Here is a 19,480-nt window from a genome sequence, read left to right on the forward strand (position 1 = left end):
CTATTAATATATTGTAAAGTTTAAGTAGAGGTTACGCGGACGAGCTCCCCTGTCGAACTATTAAAAATAGTAGCGTGCGCGGACGCTTCAGGAGTCAGTCGTTCGTCAACCATTTGAGCTTGCTCGCTCCAGCATTATAATCATTGTAGTCAAGCTCTTCAGAATATTTTCCAACTCAGATATTCACCTTTGATAATCGGATTTTGACTAGATATTCGAATTATTTTTTGTTTGTGTCCATATTTAAAATTCGATAGAATGAAGCTTTTACCTAGCCGGTGTTTTTTCATTATTGGTCTGTTGTCAATTGACTTTATCTATGTTAAAGCTGGAGAAGACATAATAGGTAAGTTTACAAATATTTGTCTTTATCGCTACTTTGATATAAATCTGATACATATGTCAATTTAGTTCCTATTAGTTTGATCATGAAGTGTACATGTTTGAATTATCGCTTTCAAAATAGACGGCAATTGAACCTAATAATCCTGCATCAATAGCTTTTGAATACTGAAACGTAACCTTGCTTCCATCATTTCGGCAGATAGGCCTAAAGACAACTAAATGAACATGAGCGATAAAAGGAAATTAATGATAATTTTTGGACAAAATAAAAATTAAAAGTTAGTATTTTCAATTTTCAGCGGCAAACAACTTCACGACAAAGTCCAAGGACAGCATTCGAATAATATCGCGTTCGGAATGGGGAGCTCAGCCAGCAAGAGAGCCACCGCGTCCGATGAAAGTGCAGCCAGCCCCATACGCGATAATCGGACATACGGCGACGCAATCATGCTACAATGAGGCCAAGTGTAAGATGAACGTGCGAGTCATTCAGACCTTCCATATCGAGGCCAAGGGCTGGGCAGATGTCGGTTACAACTTCCTCGTTGGCGGTGACGGCAATATTTACGAGGGTCGTGGCTGGGACATGGCTGGTGCTCATACTCATAATTATAATAATCGAAGTATCGGCATTGCTTTCGTCGGCGATTTCATTTTCAAAAATCCCACCAAAGAGCAAGTCGAGTCCGTTAAGAAATTATTGGACATAGGCGTAAAAAATAACAAACTTACCCAGAATTACAAACTTATTGGGCAGAGACAGGTACAGCCTCATACTTCGAGTCCTGGTGACAAATTATTTAACATTATAAAGTCCTGGGATCATTGGACCAATAATGTGTGATATACTCGTAATACCTTACGTTTGGTAGACTTGTTTTGTTAGCCTAATTTTACGCAAAGCTTTCAACTGATAGGGAAACAAAAAAAAATCTTAAAGCGTATATCTTTGTTTTTTGAACTGGCTGTGCTATTTTATTGCCTAAGTCTTGTCAGTGATGGCATTATAACAATTTATTTAATCGCATGTAATTTATTATTAAGTCCAAACAAGAAAATCTTTACTTGCATTATATTTAGCGAACAATTTAGAACAGCTCTATATATTCTTCAATTTAGCATCTGTATTATTTTCTTACTTTCTAGTCAATTATTTTTTTATTACCTTCGTTATCGATTTATGTAAAGACTGGCTGAAAGAGAACGTTTATTTTTGAAGTGCGATATGTGTATACAAAAAATGAAAATAAAATTTTTTGCTTTAATCAAACCAAAGTGATGTTTTATTATTATCTTCTACATAATAATTGGTGTTCAATGCAATATATTCTGTAATGTTTTAGCTGTACACCTGTGTACATTTTATATCGACAGTAAAAAGTCGATTATACGAGTTGATGTGAAAGATAGCAAATAAGAAATTCGGTTTGAAATGTCGAGCTATTTTTTTTTTATATTGCCCGTCAACTACTAGATGTTTTGGACTTTGATATCTTAGATAAAGAATGATATTCTCAAATACAACTGTTATCTACGATTCGTATTTGGCTTCATGTGTACTTTCCCATTTATTAAAAAGTGTCTGTTGACATTTACTTGTTACTTTCCACAGTGTCAACTGAGAGAAAAATAGACACTATATGGATGGTAAATTACGTATTTTTGCGGTTTTTTATTAAAAAAAATATTTTATTTTCTATTATTATGTTTAGAACTTTGTTCACAATCGTAGATCGCAAGTTGTACACGGACGAATCAATCTGAATAGGTATCACAAACATAATCGCTATAACAGGCGCGCTAATAGATGAATCAAGAAGAAAATTATCGTGCGACATGTCGACGGCACGTGCCACGAAGCGATGAAAGCAACGCGCTAACTGGAAAATTCATTGCAGTATGCTCTTGATTCATCTTTACTGGATAAAACTCGAATTATCTTACGAAAAGCTCACTTGAACATTATGCAATTTAATCCTATATAAGTCCTGTTTTTATCGTTTTGAACTAGATTCCTATTAATATTATTATTTTTGCGCGTCTGGTTCAATAGCAGTGTGATTTGCTGATGCTCCGTACAACTAGAGACCCTGACTCGCCAAGGATAATAATCGCTTAAGAGGAAGAGGAACTGATATCATTCGTATGACGCGTTGAATGCAGATTTTGTATTTATTATAAGCATCACTGCGAACAAATGATCTCCGATCTTTAGAATGTTACAACGATGACCTTCAATTGTTCAAGCTTTCGATGACAGTTTTTCGTATACACTGAATATTAATACGTGCATCCATGTATATACATATATGTACTTAAGTATGTAATATATATTACACAATTAACCTTTGGTCCCTACTATGGGCAAATTTGACTCATATTTTGTTTTACTAAAACACATTTATTAAAAAAAATTTTTATTAGTAATTAAATTCAAAATTATTTTTTGAATTCTGCATTACTTATACTATGTCTGAGAGCTTTTTCAAGTCAGATGAATCGTTATCAAATGATACGGCGATGAAAAAGTGCGAAGGGTCAAATTGTGCCAGTGTAGGGAATTGGACCGAAAAAACAGGGAGAGAGACCAAGGGGTAAGCGATGTTATAAATTTGCAAAGTTTATATAGAGTGTACCTTTGAGAAGCTATAGTGCGTATCATGAAATTCTATTTATAACCGCATTGTCTCTTCTCTTAATCGCGTCACTTCGTTTACTCGGTGTTTTTCACAACAGTATCTTATCAAACTCCTCGGCGAGAACACGGTTGGTCCCAGCATTTCAACTTTCCTATACAGAGTTATTTTCTTTGAAGTACAACTTCATTTTTCAAGTTCAACCTACCAAAAATTATGCGCTTTAATTGATTTGGTTATTTAAAATTTTAACAATATGTTTGAAACTGATACAGCTCTTCTTACAAGTACCGGTAAGCTTGTTTTTCAGTTGCAATAATCATCATGAATAACAAATAAGTTTAATTTTTTCGGCTAATAAGAAATATGTTATCTGTATTTCGCTCACTTAGGTAATCACTAATTATTAATTTCATTCTTCAATTTATTTGTAATTTATTCGTTTATTCATTTGCTAATTTATTTATTATCTTTTAGGTAAATATTCTTTGCCAACATGGAAAAAAGTAGGAGTGTGTTTTGTTTTGATTATCTGTTTCGTCAGCCTGTACGTTACATTGTCAAAACTTGATTTTGAAAAAAAATTAATAACCCAATCTTTCTATGGTAGGCATAGTTCATTAACATTTATTTCTAACAATAATTATTTTGTATTTATAATATACTCTGTCTTATTATTTTATATGCATATTATTTTCAATTTAAATAATAAAATTAATCAGATAGATATAATAATCTAATACTAAAAGTATTAATCTAATATTAAAATTATCTTGGTTGTTTCAGATCAGAGATCTGTGGAAATAGTTACAGTCATACCACGTCAAAAATGGATTTCACATCCAGCTGTGAAACAAGTCCTAATAACTCAACCAGCATCCTATATAATCATTAGCCATACAGACACCGACACCTGCTATACTCAGGACCAATGTTATAATCAAATATTAGAACATACATTAATGTCGGAAAGTTATAAAAGCCGATTTAATGATCTAGGTTACAATTTTTTAATTGGTAACAATCAAATATACGAACATCGCGGCTGGGGTGTTCAACCACATAATTATTATAATTACAAAGATAACAATTGCATCAGTATAGCTCTTATTGGAAATTTTAGCGAAATACGTCCTGTCGACTCTCAACTTGAAAATCTCCAAAAACTTATACAATATGGCATTGAAAAAGGCAAAATTCATAAAAATTATATATTATTAGGTCTTAAACAATTTCGTAATACTAATAGTCCTGGTCAAGTTTTATTCAAAATTATACAAAAGTGGGATCATTGGTCTGAAATCCCACAGAATTATTAAATTTCTAATAATTTTTTTTGTTTAAAAACGTTTCAAAAAGATGTAACACATACATTTACATAATTTTCGTATATATTTTCAATAATTATGGTGATATTTTCGTAACGTATATCAAATTAAGTGCTGTCATGAATATAATAAAAATATGGACGTTTTGATTTAGCTGAACGTACTAACAAATCTAACGGATAAGTTGCGATTTTAGAAATTGAAAGTCATAAAATAATCGTGTACTTACCCACAAATTCATACAATTTTCAAATTTTTGTGTGGAAAAATGAATTTACTTTTATGCATAACGTAGTATTATGAGATTTACATGTATCTGCGAAAACAAAATGATTTATTAAAACTATAATAAATATTTAAATAAAATGGATTGTAGGAGCATTAAAAGTTATAGGTTAAATTTTATTAGTACATGTTATCAATACAAAATAATTATGCTTAATGTGAAATAAATATACGAAATATTAGGATAACTATCGTTAGAAATATGAGAATAAGCTGCTTGTATGATATAACGCTGTTTCAAATTTATTTGTATGTTCTTTATAAAAATAATAAATTACTTATAGATCATAGATAGTAAATTAAGTCAATAAATATCGTATATTATAATATAGGTTCCTATTGTTTAGAACTATCGATCATACCTATTGTTAAAAACATTATTATTGATGAATAAATTTTATAATAAAAAATCAACGATTGCGTTTTTTAATGAGAAATTTGGGAAAATACCTAGAATTAATTTTTATTGGAGAAAAAACCTCAATAACATCGCATGGTACATGGACAATTGCACCAAAAAAAGTGTATTAATTGTAAAGTAATTAATTACATTTTTTCAAGCGCATGCCCTTAGTTGTGCGATTTTATTATTCTAATCACCAAATTACTGTATACGTCTTTGATATCCTTTATTTGCCCTCAACAACTTTAATAACGTTGAAAAAAATGCGTATTTTCATGGTTTCCAGCAAATAAATAAAACACATATTTTGTTTTTTTCTACTAAAAATCCAGACTTTAGTTAAGTGTTAACACTGCAAAATACATGAAAAACTTGTTCCTATGATGAAACTGCATATTTTCTGACTGATGAAATCTACATATTTTCAAAGTTATAGTCGCAATTTCAAATAGAATTAAACTTTAAATTTTTATACCGATTATTATGATCTTTGTTATTCGTGTTTTTTTATTAAGTTTTAGAAAATAACCATAAAATATCATGGTTTTGTATTTATTTATGTAATTTTGTAAATGTTCGTATATGCAGAAGTATGCTTCATACATACAAGAATAGTTTGTTAACTTACGACATGATAATCACAAAGAGTTTATACAATATGGCTACAGGCAATCTTGTTCAAATTTTATATGACATTATTAAAAATAATTATCTATTCAAAAACCTGGTAAATATGACAAATTATTTTATTCTAGTTATATGTTTTGAAATAACGTAAGCTTCTGAAAACTATTTTAATGGTATTTTCAAACTCGAAACGATGCATACATTACTATGCTAATTTCATAATAAATCTAATGAATAAAGAGCTTGCATTGTCTTTTCCTGATAGATGTAAATGCATAATTTTATGTAACCTGAGTTGTTCGACCCTCCTCGATATTATTTCTAACAGTACAATTTATTTTATTAATTACGATAGTTATAGAAACTACAATGAAAAAATAAATGAATGTACGATTTACTCTGTATTTTTTGAATGCATTAATTAAAATAATAATTTAAAAAATATACGCGTTGATTTTAAATATATTTGACGTTTCTGCTATGAAATTATGAAGCAACAAGTTTCAAATACGAGTTCGTGTGCACCGACTGATAACGCTCTTCCTTGTATGGTAATCGGGGAGCTCGTCTTTTATATATCTTTATACCAGCAGTCACTTATCAAGAGCTGAGCAGAACGTATTACGTATTATCAAAGATTGAGTTTCTACGAAAAGAAGCAGTATTATATTTTATTTTCAAGGAAGAGTTACGTTTAACGTTTAACTTTTATTTTCAGTGATGTTTTGCTCAGAAAAAGGTGATTATTTTCTTTATCAAACGTATTTCGTTCGTGAATACAAGAGTTATCATAATTTCAATGTGGAAACTGTAGACTATTATCGAAATTTTATTGAACTAGTTATTTAAAAATCTAATACTTCAAATATATAATAATTCAAACACAATAAATGATGAAAACCATGCTTATAAATCTTCTTGTTTTGCGAAGAAAAGCTTGAAGTTCATTGAAAATCTCCATATGCAACATCGCTGAAATTATTAAAATATAAATAATATATTTCAATATTTCATGCAATAAAAAATAATTTTGTTCGCTTTCAAAATCTGTGCAATAAAGGATCTTATTATTTTTTATATAGAATGCACATTTTTTGTCTTGAATTCAAAAGCGATGGATTACTCAAATTTACGTTTCCATTAATATGGCTTGTTAATCATTTAGGCCAAGATGTCATGCCAATATGGGAAAAAGTTCTCGTCCTCTGCGTACTTACAATCAGCTTTGGCAGTCTTTACGTCGTTATATTCACAAAATTTGATTTCAAGAAAACTGCGAATAACGACATCGATATTGACACTCATGGTATACTACGTATTGTCTTAATTTTATAAAATTATCTGAGTCAAAAATGTAAAAAGCGAGTAAAGTATATGTGTGTGTGTGTATGCGTACGCGCGCGTTTGTGTGTAAGTCGAAAAGAAAACTTTTTAATGAAAAATATCTCAACTCAAGAAAAAATTCTTGTCTGTATGTTTCAGAATTCTGGACAATACAAAACTTAAGTGTAGTATCAAGAAAGAATTGGGGTGCTCGACCTCCAATATCTCGCGTAGCTTTAAAAACAGCGCCACCGCGTTATGTGATCATCAGTCATACAGCCACAAGTGCTTGCTTTCACGAAGCTAAATGTAAACAAATTGTTCACGGAATTCAGAACTTTCACATGGATGTCAACGGTTGGCTTGATATCGGTTACAACTTTTTAGTAGGCAATGATGGAATTATTTACGAGGGTCGTGGTTGGGATATCGAGGGTGGCCATTCTCGTAATTTCAATACTAATAGTATCGGCATATCTTTTATTGGTAACTTCCGGCAAAATAATCCTACTAAGGTTGCACTTGAGGCAGTTAACAAATTATTAGAATATGGCGTTGAAGCTGGCAAAATAGATAAGAACTACAGATTACTAGGTCACAGGCAGTGCAGCAGCATTGACAGTTCTGGCGATGCACTGTTTAACACCATCAAGACTTGGGATCATTGGTCGCTTGAAACGTGATATAGTACAGATTAAATTGAGATTGAAGTAGTGATGAAGGATTTTTCAGGGGTGTTTTATCGATTAATTATTTTAAATCGATCAACCGATTCATTAAAAATGTAGGAAAGAATTATCATGCTTATGGTTTCTCGAATGAAGTGCAAAGTGGCTTGATTTTCCTAATATTCTATTAGTTATCGTAATCATTATTTTGCGAAAAATAATTTTAAAAATTGTATGAAAAGAAATGTGGAAAAGGCAAATTATTCTCTCACACTATCTGTTTGCGCGAAGTGCTATTGACATTTCTGGCTTGCCTCTGATGTGCTCTTATCAATCAATATTTTTTACGAGAATTTTGCTCTCTGATAGTGACAAACAAGTGAAAGACTATCGAGTATGACATTTCTGTAAAATGCAATTTCGAAATGCTTTACAAACATAGTGTGAATAAATTTCATAGATAAAATTAACAATAAATTATCGTAGACGAATGAATCAAAAAGTATATTTACAATTATACTATCTTATTCTTCAACAATAAACAAATAGCAAAACAGCAAAACAGTAAACAACAGTAAAAAGTATTAAAAGATTTTGGATACGAATGATACTTACTTTAAACAAATATTTTATTTAATTAACAGAGAATATATAATGTAAAATACGGCTTCTCTCAAAATATCACACACACGCACGCACACACACACACACACACGCGCGCGCGCACACACACACACACACACAGAAAGAGGGAGAGAGACTTAAAGATCGTAAGCTTTCTTGTTATGTTCGTTTTACTAAAAAAATAGTTATGAAGAGCAATTTATTAATTGTTTATCCTGACTTGTTGGATTTTTTTTGCACATCTGAAAGAAATGCTACTGTCAAGAAAGTAAAATGTAATGTTTATACAAAAACTCAAAGAATAAGATTTCAATTCTAAAAATAAAAAAATCGGATTTTTATAAAGCTTGAATCAGAAATACAAAAAAGGTATATCAACGCAGGTAAATACCATGTACACACGTTGACATAGCTTATATACCTAGCATCTGATTGGCCACATCGATTCTCAAGCGCTTGACGAATGCCACGCGACCAGATCATCCTTCGTGCAAATGTCAGCTTTATTAAGCTCAACATTGTCGGGGTAGCATTCTTTTGCTAGTGCTAGCCGTTCGCACAAATAGTTTTTTTATCCAAGTATTAGTCAAACCCTCAAAGTATCTGAACGCTTGTGTTTTTGAAGCGATACTTCTGTAACTTATATATGTTAACGTGAAGGTAAGTAAGCACGAAACTGTGTAGTTTTCAAATAAAATAGAGTTCGTTTGGTTGTTCAACCGTTATTTTTATTTATAATATTAATAGTTGACTACACAAAAATTTTAATAGTAGTATAGAATTGATTTGTAAAACATATTTGAATAATTTTATTAAACTGTGTCAAACATATAATTATAAATATCGTGCATAATATAGGTCTTATAATCATTTATTAATTAAGTATCAAAAAATTGTTAAAAATGTATATAGGTATTTTAAAAAATAGTTACAATAATACTTAAAATATTCAAAAAGGTTCTTTCTTAATACTTGAATAAATCAATTTAAAAACAAAATTTTTATTATTCAATTTATAATTATAGTGTAATTACTATAATATTAAATAATCTTCCATATCCACTACCCGCTACTTGATATAAAATTTTTTAATGTACGTTGTTTTGTCCACGAACTTAATCTTCATTTTATTCTTCAAAAAATGATTACAACTAATTATAATGACCCATAATAATTTGACACAAAATAATTATTTTTTGAATGTCTTTTAATGAATAAAAAGATTGACCGCACAGAACAAGCAAATGCGGATGACCATCAGAAACAAGTCTAGATATAGTAAACGACCGTCAGGTCAATTCGCACGAGGGTAAAAATCACTGCCCGCGCTTCAGCGAATCGTAAACATCCACACCGCGCGCTGTTATTTACAGAACGCATATGTATATTAGAGATATAGGTTATAAACACACATACGTCCGATACGCCACGTGTATATTTGCTTGTAATGCATCGTTGATTTTCTCATAAATACGTATGAAAAACAATGTATTCCGCTAAACTTTCAGGTTGCCAACTGAGTTCTTCACATCGTCATTCGTCATTATCATCCAATCTCTTCATCTTCTTCGTCCAGTCAATGCGCTTGAAAAGAGAGACAGCGATATCGTAAATCTGCGCGCGCGCGGTTTTCTTGCTCCCACGTCACATGCTGCAGCAACTCGGTACTGCGACAAGGATAGAAGATAGCAAGATGGCAGCGTATGTAAGAAGAACGGCGCAGCCGAAAGTATAGTGTAGAGGGAAAGAGAGAGAAATAAGCATCCACAAATTTGAGTTTGTATATAGTATGGTGTACAGTAGGATGGGGGCGTCTAGTGGCGTTAGTGAGAGAGCGGTGGCGGCTGCGACGGCGGCGTGCTGCGGCGGCATGCTCGACCAGCGCATGCGCGACTCAGTTTACAGTTGGAACTCGGCGGAAAATGGCGTCGGCGAAGTTCCTTGAGGAGGCTCTCAGCACGGACGTGGACGAGTCCGCGGTGAACGCGATCGTCGGCAGCCTCGAGACTCAACTAGTGACAAGCAGTAGCACGAATAACGTCGCTGGCCAAGCTCGCAACCACGAGGTTAGCACTGCCGAGGCAAAACCCGCCGTCAATGGCACGAACAGCAGCGGCAGCGGTAGTAGTACCGAGACCAACGACAACACTAGTCCCCGTGCCACTGCTACGGCAAGTCCGCACGGCATGACTGCCAACAGTTCGCCTCAGCCCTCGCCGACGAGTAGCGCGGTGGTGGTCGTCACTTCGGCGCCCCAGCAGCAGCAGGCCAACTTCGTTAACCAAGTAACGACAAATCAGGTCGCCATCGCCGGTGCTGGCGCCACGCAATTAGCCAAGGTTCAGGCGGAACACCTGAAGATCGTTTATTCCGGCACTGGCCAAGTGATCACCGCCGCTAACGTCGTTAACGCAAACGCGAGCAAAATTACCTTTCCCGCGGGTCAAAATGTGGCCCAATTGGCCAACGGCAGCCTAGGTGTCGTCACCACGCAGACGGTTTTGCAGCAACAGCCCCAGCAGCAGCAACAACAACAGCCCCAGCAGCAGACCGCTTCTAATGCAGTGGCTAATGTGCAGACAGTTACAGCAGCAGCACAACAGCAATGCAACACTAATCAGGCAACGATAAACCTGAATAAACCGACTGCTTTGGTCATTAAGACTAGTGGGGCACCTGGTGGCATGGTATCCGTCCCTATGTCAGTCCCAGTCACAGTGGCTGCCAATATCACTAACACACAGCAGCAGGCTAAGCCTGGTGTTACATCCACTATAGTGCCCAGCAATGTACAGATACTTAATGTTAATGCCATGCGGCCAGGTACCACACCAGTGGCTGGCCAGCAGCAGGGTAAACAAGTTGCTTCTCGAGTTGTCATCAACCCACATGTCATGACTGGACGAGCAGGGACCCCTGGGGTATGTCCTGGATCTGAAGCTTCACCATTCTTAACACTTAACTTGCTTTTATATCCTAGATCCTATTATTGTTTGTTTTCTTATTTCAGTCAGTAGAGTAACAATTCAACTTTATACCTTATTTTTTTACTAGAGATAATTATTAAAATTGATTCAGTCAACTAGCTCATATAGTCATAATTTAACTGCACAGATGTATGTCGTCAATAATAGAGTTTAAAATTTGTTGTATAGCTTTCTTAATTCATAAGAGTTTTTCATTAGCAAAGTGATAATTTATACAAATTGACTGAAATAAAAAGTCCTTTAATAGTTGCCTTGGGTTATGGGTGTTTGGAAAAGCTTTAATTTAATCACTTGTTCATAACAACACTAAAATCATCAGATCTCTCATCATTAACCTTCATTGGCATTAATTTCACTTCATTTTTTTAAATCTCTTTCTAACCACTTGAATAAAGTATTTGAAAATGGTTAATTGTATGTAATCAGTATCTTTCAAACAATTATTTAATTACTATGAAGATAGCTATTTTAAATGATAAACAAGCAATTAACATATAGACCAAGTTTTGTTTTGATTATAGAGATTGTTATATTTTTCAGCAAAACAAGTTATAATTTTTGTAAATTAATACCTGGTAAATGATCAAATATATTTTATTAATCTATTGTAAAATTATTTAAAAATTTGAAATGAAATCAAAAGGATAGGTTAAATGCTTAAGTTGTAACCATTATGACCTAGCATGGATTTATACCCTATGATTTATTCATGATTTTTGTGCAAGTTCAAATTTCTAATATCTATTAGCAGAGAATTTTTATGTATACCATATTTCTGTTTAAATTCTTCAAATGCATAATTACACAAATGTTAGGTTAATTATACATTATTAAAGAAAAATTATCTATGTTATTTTGTCCTTCAATGGTTTAGTTATATATTTTAATATTTGTTTGAAAAAAGGTACAGAATTTTTTTTATAACCAATAGGTCAACAAAACTATAAACAAATACTTAATATTTTTAGATAACGCTACAGACTCTACAGGGTTTGCAAGGTAGCGGACCAGGAGGTCACTTGCTATTGAAGACAGAAAATGGTCAGTATCAACTGTTGAGGGTAGGACCAGTCCCGCAACAAGGTACTCCGGCTGGAACGGTAACTCAAAATAGCATCGCAGCCAATACTATGGTTGCTACAGCAGGTGCTGGAGGTACCACAACCTATCGTTTGGCTTCGTTGCCAGCTGTAAGTAGGCTGAACGCACAGTTCACTGGTCCAACACTCGCCACAATAAGAAAACCCATTCAGGTGACGCACATTCATACCTTCTGTGAGACTCGACGTAGACTCTTTTTTTGTAGATGTTTCAATAGCCTGCATAATTATTTGCGTTGGAATGTCCAAGTTTTGTAGGATTATCTTTTCATATTTTATCATTATTTAATAAGTATTTATATCTACTCAATTTTAATTAGCTATAAAACTTGTTTCTCTAAAATAAAAGTGTTTATTTTAGGGTAAAATGTGAATTATTGTTAATTGTGTATTTTTATTGAGATTTTATTTTTTAGTATGCATTATTATGCTTCTGTTTTTTAATTACTGCATACTTTTAGATTGTAATATTGTAATGAGTACAAGCAGAAGTGCATGAAAAAAATTGTTTTCTGAATTTGTTTTTATTTAAATTTATTTCAAAAGCACTGAAATTGAATTATTTAAGTTTTTGTAGCTAGAGTATAGCTTTCGCATGGAATTTTCTTTCAAATTTTCTTATATTTTATCTATTCAGTAAAACAGATTACATTAAAGTATAAGTTTCATTCGTATACATAGAAATACAGTTATTAAAATATATCCAATTTAATCACAATTCACTTGATAACATATCCATAAGCACATGAATTGATAATGTAAAGTTGTTTATTACATTCCTCAAATTAATTAATAAATTAATCCAGTAATTAATTTTGCGTTAATCAAATGAATTTCCACTTAAAATTACACATGTAACATGCACATATCCCACCCTTAATTGAACACTACGAGTCTATGAAAGGTAAAAGTGCGTAAACTTAATAATGAAATAAATTTTATCAAATTATTCTACAGTAAAATTGATAAATATGTAAAATAAAAAAATATCACGTGCTGAACTGCATGCACAAACTATAAAAATGACTATGTAGTCTTATCGTAAATTTAATTTTCTGTAATAATTGTTTTAATTAAAACTTGATTAGGATATTGAAATAATTTGCATTTGGTAAATTATTTAAATTTTATTGTTTAAATTTGTTTTGTAATAAACTTTTTCTCATTAACATTCTCATAATACCAGTATTTTATGAAAGATAGTATTAATAATAACTTTAATAATTCAACAGACTGTAGCTCCAACTGTAACTACTACAACGTCAACTCCGGTAACATCAACAATTAACGCTGCAACAACCACGGCTTCCAATACACCTGCAGCACCTACTCAAGCAAGCCAGGCATCCGCGCAGCTTAAAGTATGATGGACTTTTTTATTAAAATAAGCCCAAATGCTTATAGCTATGTTCCCTTGGAATGAAGTAGCATCATTGCATTTGGGTTTTATCAGTAAAATAACCAAAGATAAACGATTTTAAACGGAATCGTCTTTTTTGTTTGTTTTTGTGCAATAACAGCGTCAAGCCACAGATAATACCAAAGAAAAGTGCCGTAGATTTTTAGCGAACTTATTAGAGTTGTCTAGTCGAGAACCTAGACAAGTGGAACGAAGTGTACGGACGTTAATTCAAGAGTTGATTGATGTTAAAGTTGAACCAGAGGAGTTCTGTGTTAGATTAGAGACATTATTAAATGCATCACCGCAACCGTGCTTGATTGGATTCCTCAAGAAGAGCTTACCTCTTTTACGTCAGTCGCTCGTTACGAAGGAGTTAGTTATCGAAGGGATACGGCCACCACCTGCTAACGTTGTATTCTCGATAGCGACCGTTGTATCAACTGTCACACAAGTAATTCTCATTTTTTGCATTGTACTTGAATCAAATAATTTTTTTAATTTTTGCTTGTTTACTTTCAATTATTTGATTATATTTTACTTTATAGACTTGGAAGTGTGCCTATATGACTAAAATATCTGAAAAATTTCGCTTCAAAATTCGAACTTTTAAAGTATCACACCTATAAAAATATTTTCTAGAATTAAAAATTATATAAAAATTATTTTAGATCTAAATTTCAAAGTAATTTATCGGTATAGTTTGTTTCAATAAAGAATTTGATTGATAGTATTTATTTACATTCTTATTAATTAAATTTAAAGATCGAAATCCAACATTTTTAATTCATATTCATTTTTTATAAAATCATTCTTCTGAAGCCAGATAATTTTTTTCAACAAGATCCCAATTCATACTATCGTTAAAGTCGTCCATATCGCTTCTTTAATAAAATAGGAAAGCCTGTAGGGCAATACTGTGATCCTTCGTACCGTAGATGTATTGAAGGTAATTCGGGTCTAAACCGTGAATACTTCGGTCTACGCTCTTGTCTTTCAACTGGAGCTGTAGTTCTTTCTTTGTAGTAAAAATCTGCTTTTGATTAGATTGTATATAATCAATTTGACTAAAAAATATTTGACTATACGCAACCGATTTTTTCTAACAGAATCAAATTAGGCCGACAGTAGCCGTTTCTCCAGCTGCTACTGGCACGCAAGTTGTTGCTTCCTCAGGAGCTAATACACCTACGGCAACTCCACAAGTTCGCGTGATGGCACCTATGTCAACTGTCACGAATGTTCCGCGGCCACCGCAACCTGTCGTTCAGCAAAGAGTGGTAAATAACTTTTTAATTTCTTTTCATAGTATTTCATAGTAAAAATAGTGTTTGAATCCATTTATTCCAGTTAGTGAGGAACCTTTTTAACACGATTATTTTGTAGGTACAACAAAACGTGGCAATGGTAAGACCTCCAGTGAAAACTTACTCAATAAAAGCACCAGTTGCTTCGACTGTCGCGATACAACAGCATCACCCGACCATCAGTACAGCTACAAGTACAATTCGGCAGGCTTCAGGGCCGGTAATTGTACCGAAAACGACGCAGTTGAATACCGCCGTGAAAACCCTCGTATCTTCACCACACAATAAATCCATCACCACGAGCAGCACGCTCACCAAAACCGTAGTGCCTTCCATACAGCCAAAACCCGCCACCAAGGAGAAAGAAAAAAAGACCTTCTCTTCGGCTGGATACACGTACTGTTATTTTCCTGTTAAATAGATGGTTGGAAAAACAAAAACGAATAATAAAGTAAACTTTTCCATTTCTTAGAGGTGACGACGACATAAATGATGTAGCAGCAATGGGAGGAGTTAACCTTGCAGAAGAATCTCAAAGAATCCTTGGGTCGACAAAGTTTGTAGGGACGCAAATAAGATCCTGCAAGGATGAGGTGTTTCTTCACATGACTCCTCTTCAAGAAAAGATAAATGAAATAGGTAAATTAAAAGTTTAATTAGTTTTAAAAGATCGTATCATTAATTTGACTTATTACTATTATTAGTTACAAGTTACGGTTTAGAGGAACCTAATCAAGAAGTAGCCGCATTAATTTCACATGCAGCTCAAGAAAGGTTGAAAAACTTGATAGAAAAATTAGCTATAATTGCCGAACATAGGATAGACTTTGTTAAAGTAAGTATTGTTTTACCTGAAATTCAATCTCTGTTATTCGTGATTAACGTGATATACTTTTTCAAGGTTGATCCACGATACGAAGTCACACAAGATGTGAGAGCACAGTTAAAGTTTTTAGAAGAATTAGATAAAGTAGAGCGTAAAAGGCACGAGGAGCAGGAGAGAGAAGTGCTTCTGAAAGCGGCGAAAAGTCGCACGAAAACAGAAGACCCGGAACAGGCAAAGCTCAAAGCGAAAGCCAAAGAGGTTGATATCATTTCGCTAGTTGCTTAAATAAACTGAGAGCTTAAAGTGTTATCTTAAAAACGTTATGTTTTATATCTTAGATGCAACGAGTGGAAATGGAAGAGGCGCGAACGCGTGAGGCAAATGCAACGGCACTGCAGGCGATTGGGCCTCGAAAGAAACCCAAACTTGACATTGGCGGCTCGGTAACTAACAGTTTAGGTGGAACTGGTAGTTTTACTTCGTCTTCGGGTTTGGGACGGCAAATGCCATTGCGACCAAGGCTTAAACGGGTCAATTTCCGCGATCTGCTGTTCCTCCTTGAACAAGAGAAAGAAACCTGTCGGAGCACGACCCTCTACAAGTCTTATCTAAAGTGATTGGAGACGAGTGGTGTGTCTTATTTGTTGTTCTTCTGTCAAGCGCCAATTTTTTCGATGAACGCTTGTATACGATTGATCGTCGATGCGCAGCTTCCCTCATTAATGTATATATTGACTGAAAATTTTTCGGACTCTCGTGGAGTGTAGCGTAATGTAGCAAGAATTTGCTTCATGTTTTTTTTTTTTTTTTTTTTTTTTTTTTGATATTTTTTACTTATAATGTACAGTTATAGTTTTGAGTGGCGAGGTTGTACAATTGAGATATACGTATTACCCTGGTTGGAAGATTTCATTTAGAAATGAATGGTTACGACTTTGAGATACTTATGTATGATTCAGCGGAGTATTTCAATACACACATTGTAGGCTGTATCGTGTGCGCTACGAAAGACAGTTTTTAATATCAGATATATACCAAATGATCGGACTATCGACTGACGGTAGATGCATTATTAATTTTTAATTTAGTCACGGTAGTGAATTCAATTTGCATGTTTAGAATATAATCAACCAAGAAAAAAAAATTTTCTTTTAATTGGTAAAAACTGGCCTTATTTCGATGAAGTGATTTAACCAGGGTTAATCAGTGGCATTCATTACACGACTGCGTGAAAATTGTACGATGAGTGTTTTCCGAGTCATCATTACTTGAGTATAATAACGGTGCGTTATGTCTCCTCAGAAACCGTGTAGGCGGTTCAGTAAAAGGTTCATTTTCTTTTGTCTATTTTGTAAAATTTATGTTTGAGAACAAGTCATTTTCTTTTTGTTATTCGACATGTACTTTTGGACATCATACGAGACGTTTTCGAAATTCTCGGTTAAACTACCATGTATTTTTATACATTTGTAAAGTAAGTTCCATATGCGTCATCCTAAAGTATAAGCTATTTTTTGTATATTATTATTTTATTCAGCTACTATTCAGTATGTTACAAATCATTGTTTCTGTCGACATATAAAAAAGTGATAGCCTAGGGGACTGTTATTGTTGTTATATTTATGTATGACTATAGTTTAAAACAAAAACAAAAAGTGCACTGTGTATTTTTTCGGTAAATTGGCAAACTGATTTTCAAGTCAATACCATCTTTCAATCAACTTAAAATTCGAATGAAATTTCTATTTCACATTTGACTACTTTGATCCTTGTGATCGTATTGCATAATCGGTATAAATCAAACAAAATATGAGGAGACCTAGTCTCGTGCTTAGCAAAGAGAGATAAATAATGGATAGAGTTGGTCAGAAGCAAATCAATTTAAAGTGTGTACCTGATTTATCCGTTGGAAGATTAAATTAGCTTTACTATGATGCTAATAAAAATCGGGTGCCTACAATCAGATAGTTAAATTATTTTGCAATGTATCTGAAAAAGTTCTATTTGGAATATATTTCTTTAGTCATATTTTGATAAAAAATAATCAAGGGGTAAAGCGATAAAATTCTTTTTTCTAGGTTTTATCTGAGTGTGGAACATTCTGAATGTATAAAATTATTCTTTAATTATTTTTTATATAGTAAAATTAAAATATGTGTTTTGTTATTGGAAATCCCGTAAGTCTTCAAAATATACTCTACGATTGACGAAAAAAATCTTCTGTAACAAATGTAAAGATTATTTCAATTTCATTAAGATATGTGCAAAAAAGATCTAATCTATTCTCTTTGCATAAGCCTGAGCGATTTTTGTAATATATTGTACAGGAAAAGTTTTTTTACATGTACAGAAATAAAATGAAAATAAACTAGCAAAAATTAAAAATGAGAAAGCGTCAGTGGTGTACTCGTTAATGCACCATTTTATTAACTAGCAGATTACTTGAAGTTATAAAACAAAACTATTGTCACAATTAAATGTATTTATAAAAAGTAAGAGATAAAGAATACTTTTAAGATTAACAATGAAAAGCTTGTACGTAAATACTGCAAAACTCAATGACATCTATATTGAAAAAAAATTAGAATGAGACATTTATGCTTCCTTTTGCACATTTTTTTCAGCAGGCATCTTTTTGAAAAACAAGATTATAGTATAGTTATTTTATGTTGACGTTGCAACGATTGACCTATTTATAAACAAACCAGAGTTGATAAAATGTCAAAGAATAATATTTGTAGTTTTGAAAATTAGACATTTTTCTATCTAACAGTGATTATCGTCGATCCATTTCTAGATGTAATGTCGACGAAAAATATTTTCGTTGCGTATCCAAACTATGTAAATACATAAATTAAGATTCCTTTTTGTTGTAAATTATTTTGTGCAAGTTATAAGAAATACTGTAATGTTATATATAGATAAAAAAAACAAATTTTTCTTTTCCACATACAAATCATCTTTTGTACATACATAATTTTACATTTATTTTTGGGAAAAGAAGAATAATGATCCTTTGTATTATAGAGAAAAAACAAATATATATAACACAAAAGATTCAATTATTTATTTTTGTTTTTCTTTTCCAGCCTTTACAAAATGACTAATCAGTTTTTTCAATTCTTCTGAACTTTACTTATGATTTAATAAATTGTAGCAATAGCTTTATAAACGCAAACTTAAACAAAAAATTTTTTTAATCTACTAAAAGGCTTATGGTAGAATGATTTAATCTAAGAAAATCAAATATATTAGTATAGCAGATTTATTACTACCTACTATTTTTACATAATTTGCGACTCACATGACGATGGAGCAAAAAAAATTACTAAACAAACAACAAATTTACAAAGTAAATAATCATGTTAATTGAATATATGTTATAAATTTTTATTTCTTTGTAAAAAATAATATAAATTTTTCTTTTTTTAACTTTTCATGTAATATTTTTTTGATATTCAAAGTTTTTATGATAATAAAATTTTATGAAATAGAATATCTCGTTTTTATTGGATTGTTAGGTGAACTTTTCGAATATGACAAAAAAGGTCATATGATTTGAAATCTTATTAAAAGTTTTTCGATACATCGATTTTTTTTCGGAAAATGTCGCCATATGTTG

General features: G+C 32.5%; 3 protein-coding genes across 5 annotated transcripts; all 3 read left to right on the forward strand.

Moving 5' to 3' along the window:
* Positions 1–59: 59 nt before the first annotated feature.
* On the forward strand, positions 60–9,188 carry LOC131664001 (peptidoglycan recognition protein 3-like). Its single transcript, XM_058934814.1, has 5 exons — positions 60–346; positions 645–1,183; positions 3,773–4,172; positions 6,790–6,930; positions 7,107–9,188. The coding sequence occupies exons 1-5, from the start codon at positions 259–261 to the stop codon at positions 7,628–7,630; spliced, it is 1,692 nt and encodes a 563-aa protein (XP_058790797.1). The 5' UTR covers positions 60–258; the 3' UTR covers positions 7,631–9,188.
* Positions 3,105–4,944, forward strand: LOC131663835 (peptidoglycan-recognition protein SB1-like). The gene is made up of 3 exons (XM_058934527.1): positions 3,105–3,274; positions 3,459–3,587; positions 3,768–4,944. The coding sequence occupies exons 1-3, from the start codon at positions 3,238–3,240 to the stop codon at positions 4,298–4,300; spliced, it is 699 nt and encodes a 232-aa protein (XP_058790510.1). The 5' UTR covers positions 3,105–3,237; the 3' UTR covers positions 4,301–4,944.
* A 136-nt stretch (positions 9,189–9,324) lies between the features above and the next one.
* Positions 9,325–19,138, forward strand: LOC131663834 (transcription initiation factor TFIID subunit 4-like). Of its 3 annotated transcripts, none has more exons than XM_058934523.1 (10): positions 9,325–11,160; positions 12,195–12,479; positions 13,559–13,687; positions 13,847–14,179; positions 14,835–15,005; positions 15,112–15,428; positions 15,505–15,671; positions 15,737–15,867; positions 15,934–16,116; positions 16,197–19,138. In XM_058934523.1, exons 1-10 carry the CDS (start codon positions 10,162–10,164, stop codon positions 16,473–16,475), a joined length of 2,994 nt encoding a protein of 997 aa, XP_058790506.1. In that variant the 5' UTR covers positions 9,325–10,161; the 3' UTR covers positions 16,476–19,138. The 3 variants fall into 3 exon arrangements, with proteins under 3 accessions (XP_058790506.1, XP_058790507.1, XP_058790508.1); XM_058934524.1 differs by having other exon boundaries at positions 12,195–12,416; positions 16,197–19,137; XM_058934525.1 differs by lacking the exon at positions 12,195–12,479.
* Positions 19,139–19,480: the final 342 nt, after the last annotated feature.

This window comes from Phymastichus coffea, unplaced genomic scaffold, assembly GCF_024137745.1.
Source record: "Phymastichus coffea isolate CEN01 unplaced genomic scaffold, Cenicafe_Pcof_1.1 PCOF00039, whole genome shotgun sequence".
Taxonomy (NCBI): domain Eukaryota; kingdom Metazoa; phylum Arthropoda; class Insecta; order Hymenoptera; family Eulophidae; genus Phymastichus; species Phymastichus coffea.